Source organism: Elephantulus edwardii, unplaced genomic scaffold (genome assembly GCF_000299155.1).
Source record: "Elephantulus edwardii isolate Elephantulus edwardi_28Jun2011 unplaced genomic scaffold, EleEdw1.0 scaffold00025, whole genome shotgun sequence".
NCBI classification, from domain to species: domain Eukaryota; kingdom Metazoa; phylum Chordata; class Mammalia; order Macroscelidea; family Macroscelididae; genus Elephantulus; species Elephantulus edwardii.
The window spans coordinates 17,751,770-17,759,424 of NW_006399775.1; the positions used below are offsets into that span (position 1 = coordinate 17,751,770).

Below are 7,655 nucleotides of genomic sequence, written 5' to 3' on the forward strand. Positions count from 1 at the left end.
AGGATGAAGTGAATTACTTAAAGGCTATATTGGGAACTCAGGTGATTTATTGGTAAGGAAGTGCACTGCCAACACAAAGTGACATGTGCTGAATCTATCAGAGCAGTAGGAAGATGGGCAATCTCCCCCTATTTAATTAACTGCCTTTGAAAACCCACTGGAGGATTGATGATCTGTGGGTCATTTCCACTTGATGAGACACAACAACAGTTCAGCCTTTGAAGAAGTGACAAGATACAAAAAACTAAGAGGTATCCTTAAGAAGTTAAGTTCCATAAAATTAATCACCACTGATTTTATAAAACATAATGCATGGGAATGGTTGTATGAAATATCATGTCAATGAAGAATAGGGTGAAACACAATGTATACAAACTTTGTAAAGCAAACTAATGACAAATAAAATTTAGAAAAAGAAGTTACGTTCCAACCACAGGAAAGATACTTTGAGTCTTTGGTTGAAACAAGCCACAGAGATATAGCAGAGGAATAATAGGTTTCTCTCTCTCTCATTGCCATCAAGTTGGGTCTGACTAATAGCTGACCCTCCAGCAGGTTTCCAAAGCTGAGAATCATGTAGGAGAAGACTGTCCGTATTTTTTACAAGAAACATCTGGTGGCTTTGAACTGTAAGAGAAGTGAGGTCTTTGGGTTAGCAGGGCAACTCTCTTAACTGCACCACCAGCAGGACTGACTATAGCAGGTGTAGTAAAGGTAAGTCGAATGGACTGGATAAAGATAGTGGTTATCACAGAGGAGGGCAAAATTAGATTCCTTCACCAGCAATAGTTTCTCTTAAGTAGGATATTATTTCCAGGATCTGTCACGAGGGAAGGGGTCTCCTAGAAAAGAAAATGTAAAATCAAAGTGGGAGACACATGGGTAGGTCCTGGAACATTCGTTTTCATACTGGATGCCTTTGTTCTGAACAAATGGGAATGGTTGGCCTCCATAATAGGCAGGGGAGGAGCCATACACCTTAGATCTGGACTTAGATGAGCACAAACGTAGTTAGAGGCAAAAACTGACTTAAACCTGATTCATGAAAAGTTCTAGAAAAGGAACTTCACCTGAATTGGTTCATCCTGAGGCAAAGGACCTGTCTCCATACTGCCCTGTAAACAAGGCAGCTCCTATTAGCTGAGGGAAGCTTTCTTCTAGAGCAATCAAGTCTCAAAATGAGAGTGCACCAAAATCACTTGGACGTTTTGCTAAAACAGATTGCTGGGCTCACTCCTAAAATTTGTGGTTCAGTAGTCTTGAGTCGGGGCTTAAGAATTTTTATCTTCAGTAAGTTGCCAAGTGACACAAATGCTGCTAATCCAGGGATTTGGGGACCATACTTTGGGAAGCCCTGGGTTAGACGTGAAGCTGGAGCTGCCGACACTAATGGCATATGGTAAAATGCATAGCTGAGAACCATCTCCTACAGGTACTAACTTGGCATCATCTTCATTACGGAGCTAGCCAGCCAATTACTGCACCAGGAGCCAGCTAGGCTGCAGCTATGGCTAGGAAGACTACATTCTTAAGTCAGACTATCTAGGCTCTTAGTGTCCTGTGTCATTGTTCTGTTGTTATCCTCCATCATTTGAAACCTTCTGTCTCAGCCTGGGTACTGAACTTCAAAAGAAGGGTATAAGGCACTTGAAAAGGCTGTACCTCCATTCCACTAGACAAGTATGATGGGGCAAGGTGCAATCAGGGGGAAGCCTTTTCAAGAGTGGAAAATCTTCAAATATTTGGGGGCAAGGATCCTAGAAGACCAAGTTGGGAAAATGGATTTTCATTTATAACTTCTAATTTGATAAGTCCCACCAGAGCCCACAGTAAGCAGCTCCCACTCCTAATCCAGGGATCACCACCAGCTGAAGAAGAAAGTACAGAAGTAATTGGCTGCCTTGCCCCAGTATGAGTTGTACTCATAAGATACCTGGTACCCCTTGGCTTCAATGTCCATCTTTACACAGTCCAGGAGGTCCTTGATGTCTGGCGCAGCCTTCCAGGGCCCGAACTTGACCACTGACGTCTTGTTGGCCTCCAGGGTACGCAGGGTATCGACGCAGTGCATAGCATCCTCTTCCTTGCGCACAGCGCACACCAGCACTCTGGAGCTGCGGGCCGCCACGGCCTCTGCGCGCGCCAGGCGCACCATGAGCTCTAGGTTCTCACTGTAGTCTGGAACCCGCAGCAGAAACTGCTTCCGAGCCACCTGCTCTCCGAAGATCTTTGGAGTATCCTCCAGGAGCTTGACCAAAGGCTTGATTTCGTAGAACTGGGCTTCCCTGTACACCTCAGGGATGTGCTGGGTGGGTAGCTGCCCGCTGCGCAGGAAGTCGAGGATGGGTCCAAAATGGGTGCCTGGGCGATCGATGAAGAAGCGTCCCTCCGAATCCATGCAGGCCTTGGCTGAGCTGGAGAACATCTCTGCCAGCTTTGAGCCCGGGAGTTTTCTCAGGGTGCTCACTGTGGTGGTGTAGAACTCACCCCCCACGTTCAGCTCCACTACTGGCGAGATCTGAAAGTAGAAGCAGCAGAATCAACAACTGCACCACCTCCAGGGAACTCATGATTTATTTTCATGCAAAGAATTATCTTAAACGCCCAAAACCAAACCCTCCAGTGAGTTCCAACTCATGGTGACCATGGTGACCCTCCAGCAGATTTCCAAGGCTGCAAATCTTTACAGAAGATTGCCCCCTCTTTCTCTCAAGGAGTGGCTGGTGGACACAAAGTGATCCACTTTGTTGTGCCTGTGGTAGATTAAGAAACTTGATAAATGTTTTGTAGAAAAACAGGCCCCTTAAGGAGGGGTATAAACAAAAGGGAAATTCTAGGAATGTTCTTGATAATGAAATGGTGGGTATGAAACTGCTTTGGTTAGCTGGTCAACAAGACACACTACACCCTCTGAGGTTTTGTGGTACTGAATTTACGGGAGCCATATAGATTTCTTCAACTATTAGAAGACTCAACTTAACGTATGCTACAAAGGGTGAACATTTTACACAGGAAATAGGTTCCCATTTGATAATTCAAGCACCAGATGCCACAAAATGTTGTCTAGAGAAGGCTGCTGCTGAAGCAAGTCTCAAGAACTTCCAAAGTCTTTAACAAAATCTTTTCCCTTTGATGTTAACAGCATTGTTACTAGAAAGGTCAGCCATTTGAAAACTAACATTAGACACTCTTTGAGAGAAAGATAGTCAGTATCCTCCTGTTAATATGAGCAGGAATCGACCTGAAGGTAGTGGATATGTTGGTTTGGGTTTTTTTGGTGGGTTTTGTTTTCTCCTTTCACTCTCCCTAGGCATGTTATCATCCTTATAAAATTGGGATATGGAGCTGTTGTGAAATAAAGATTTCTTAATCTGGATGCTCAGATTCAAGAAATAGTATATAGGGGGGAGGAATGGTAGTGATTGATGTGAAGCATTTCCAACATTTCAGAAAGGCAATTTTATTCATTCAGAAGGATTTTGCAGGTACTTACCCATATGTAATGGAAGTTTGGAAGAGAAAGCCTTATTTTATATATATCAGAAGTTCTGATTAGCACTTTGCTATGTTCTTGGTTGACTAAGAAAATGAAACTGGATATATGTTTTGCAGAAAAATATGCCTCTCAGTGAGGGGTATAAATAATAAAAGGAAGTTGGTAGGAATATCCTTGGTGAAAAGATGGGTGTAAAGTTGTTTCGCAAACTGTAAAGTGAGCTGTTGTAGAGATCATAAAGTGTCCATCCAAGCAGAGTTGACTGATAGCTGCCCCTCCAGTGGGTTTTCAGAGGCTGTAAATCACAGGAGTCTGTCCATTTTTCTCTCAGTGCAGATGGTGGATTCAAACTACCAGCCTTTGAGTTGGATGCACAACTCTTTCCCTACTAGTTCACTAGTGCTCTTAGCTGTTCTAGAACAGGAATATTAGTGGTCTCCTCTCTGCACCAGACTCAGGGCTGAACACAAAGAATACGTGAGGTGGTCACCTGTACTGTCCTCCGGGAGAGAGGATGCCCACAGGGAAAAGGACATGGAAGCTGACTGAGAGCCTGTGCTACATTGCTCAGAGAAAACTAAGTGTCATCGCATGACAGAAGACAGTATATTAATAACTACACACGAGATGCTATATTATGTTCTTACTCTAAAAGACCAGATTCTGAAACTAATGTTTTTTTACTTACTCAGGTGTCAGGCATCTGGGACCCAACGATGAACAAGCAGGACTAAAGGCCCTGCCTTCTCAGACGAGTAACTTTGCAAAGTACTTCCCATACATTATTTAATTGAATCCTCACCGCCATTCTATGAAGACTGTATTAAATTTCCATTGTTATAAATGAGAGAGTTAAGGCTTATGAAGATGAAGTAAATTGACCGAGATTCACAAACTATCAAGTGATGGTTTAAGGTTTTGAATCAGATTATTTTGACTCTAAAGTTTGCACTCTAAATCATTACATATGATTCAACCTTCACATACCTCCACCCTTCATTCCCTTAATCACTCATTTGTTCTTTTATGCTTAACAGATGATTTAGAACACAGCTCTTAACTTCAGAAGCTCGCAGGGGAGCGAGGGAAACAGATGGGTAAATAGTTAGGGGTTGAGAGGGAAGATTTACAAGTAGGAAGGAATTTTATGGATGGTGCTGGAGGTTGTTAAATAGGTTCCTAGGGGATATGAGGCTTCTGCTTTGCAAGAAAGGCTGCAGGCTTCTCCATGCAGTAGTAAAGACTAGATTTCTGAAGTAGACCAGAAGTCAATTGCAAGGTTGGGGTTGAGGACAGGATTTGGAAATGGCCTTCAGTCTATCTTTGGTGTGACCTTATTCTCAACTGGTCTGTGGGCTTTACCTCTAAAATCAGAGTGAAGCACTGGAATTAAGAGAGCCACAGACAGACAAATTGCTGGGGAGAATTGAGTTGCCATGACAACAGCTCCTACCAGGGGACAGTGCAGTAGGCTGGAGGGAAGAAGAGAGAGGCTGCACCCTGACAATAGCCAATGTGCAGTGAGGGAAAGAAACCCAAGACCTATGACTCCCCCTTTCTTCCATAAAGCTCAAGGCTCCTTGGCAAGGCTGTTTAGTTAACCCTGAGGTCACTTCTGTAAAGCAGGCAGTTAAATGTAAAGTTACAGATTTTAACCCTTGAAAGAACAAACTGCTTTCAGCACACTTATTCCAGTGAGAGCACACAGGCCCTCTTAATGCTCCTATATGACAGGCAAAGCGAGCTCAGAGGGAAGCAGAAACTTGGCCAGGTTCACACAGCTAGGAAGTGATAAAGTTATAGATAGGATAAAACCCATGTCATTGTGACTAACTCCAGTACTGTACTCTACCCTTTCCAGTTCTGCCTATCTTTAACTGTGTGCCTGGGCTGGCTCACCTTCCTTCTCTGAATCTGAGCTTCATCATCTGTGAAATAGACCAAGAAAACTGTCTGTCCAGCTCAGAAACTCCAGTGAGTCCAATTACTCCAAGTCAATTCCAGAGCTAATTTTCATATGTTTTGCCAAGGAACTTCCACTTCTAACATCCTCAGCTCCTTCAATGTGTGTCACATCAGACTTCAGCCCTGTCCTCAATCTTTTTAATTTGTTTTTTTCTCTCCTTTCCTAAATCCCCAATTTTCTTTGTAAATCTGAAACTTCCTATCTCACTCCAAAATACATAAGTATTTTTATGCATTCAGGTTTATATCCTCCATTCTCCCCCTCCATTCAACCACACTGCTAAAGCGCTCCTGGGAGAGAAATCCTTCCCCAGGCCTCATATGCAGGGAATAGTCCTCAAGATATCTTTCTCTGGGTCAGGGAAGGTCCTCTACAGAGCAGAAAAGCATTTCCACAGGCACATTTCTTTATGTTACAACCTCAGGAATGAGAATTTGCTGCCTGCCAGACCAGTACTGGCTTGAAGACACAGGATGAATCCAAAAAGCCCAGCTCTTCCCAGGTCCTGTTTAAAGGGTCTTTATACATCTGTAGTCCACCCCTAACATTCACATGCTTCCTTATGTTACCCTCAGCCAATGAGGGGACATCTACACTCGTATGTCCCTCAAGCTTCTCATGCTAAACCTCTTCCATAGTTCCCTATCTCAGCTGAACAAAGCAGAAGCAGAATCATGGTCTTGCATTCGCTTCCCAGCAATCACCAAGGCTTGCTTCTTATACTTTCCAGGTCAATTCCATGGCTCCCAGCTCCTTCTACCACCCTCCCCCTAATCCATTCTCCACTCTGAAACCTGAGCACCTTTTTTTGAAGTGAAAATAGGATCCAGTCACTCCATGCATTAAACATTTCAGCGACATTCCATTCCTTCCGAGATAAACTCCAGACTCTTTAACAAGGTGTAAAAGGCTCTCTGTGATCTGGCAGCGACCACTGCCTCCAGCAATAGGCTACCAGGACCCACTAGCTGTCCCCCACCCCCAACTCATCCAGAGCAAGATGGGTGCCCCTTGTCTCGGGGACTTCACACTCCCTTCAATCTAGCCTGTTTATCCTTCAAGTAAATCCCTCCAACTGTCTTTCCAAGTGGACTGTCTCCTCTGTGATCCCCAGGGCCCTGTACTTGCCCTGTTTATGGTAGTTACTTTCTTGTGATTTCCTGCTTGTTCATGAGTAAACTCCTTAGACCATTTACTTCTTCAAGGGAGGAACCATCCCCGATTCACCACTGTATCACTAGTATCTACTGCAGGTCTCAGCACTTAGAGATGCTCAATCACTGTTGAATTGCAGTGAGCTTATCCTTCGTGCTGATTTTATAGGCACACCTGGTAGCCCTGGGTGGTGCAAGTGGAGTGCAATCAATTACTAACCCAAAGGTTGGCTGAGCCCACCCAGAGCATGAAGGTCTAGCAATCCGCTGCTATAAAAATTTACAGCCAAAACACCCCTATGGAACACTGTAGCCCAACACACAGGGGCGCCAGACGTTGGAAACGACTGAAGGGTAGGCTTCTGTTTTATTTTGTGTGTTTGTGGGCCAATCTTGCCCGCAGGCATCATGCACGAGTTAGCTCCCTCAGCATTTATTGAGCACCCAGGGTGCCCTGCCATTAAGAAGGTGACTCTAAATAGCTAACAATAGTGGCATTATTTTGACTTTACTGGAAAAAGCCATACTCTCCCCACCGTTGGACTTGCCTTCTCTCTTCCTGCAAGTCTTCAGGATAACCTAGCCCCAGGGAGAATCTCGGGCTCCTCTATTCGTATTCCTCCAGCCCACTTCCTGGCAGACAAGCAGTGGGCAGAGACCCAACCCGCGGGAAGGGGCAGGTGGGATCCCGGCAGGTGGGATGGGAAGCGGAGGGCGATTCTCTGCCAGCACTTAAGTGGGATACGTTTCTCTCACAGGGAGAAGAGATAGGTAGGGAGTAGAGACAACCTGGGAACCGAGAGACGGTACACTCGGAGAGCAATTGAAGCGGAGGAAAGGAGACAGTCAGTAAAGAAAAGGCCAAGTGGAGCGGCGAGACATCCGGGATCAGGAAAGAGCCAGGTGCAGGACAGAGATCAAAGCAAGCGGAACAGTCAAGGAGAGAGGCGGAGGGAGAGGCAGGTGCCCGGGCCCGGGGTGCAAGCTGGGCTGCGCCAACAGCTAGGAGTGGAAGGAGGCAGAGCTGAAAGCCCGAGGG

The 7,655-nt window shown here is 45.1% G+C and overlaps 1 protein-coding gene across 1 annotated transcript in view; it reads right to left on the reverse strand.

Moving 5' to 3' along the window:
* Positions 1 to 1,858: 1,858 nt before the first annotated feature.
* The window catches only part of KCTD14 (potassium channel tetramerization domain containing 14), a 5,982-nt gene continuing 185 nt past the window's right edge, over positions 1,859 to 7,655 (reverse strand). The window contains exon 2 of the mRNA XM_006882931.1: positions 1,859 to 2,518. Within this exon, the coding sequence (XP_006882993.1) occupies positions 1,859 to 2,518 (660 nt within the window). The remainder of the gene's footprint in view (positions 2,519 to 7,655) is intronic.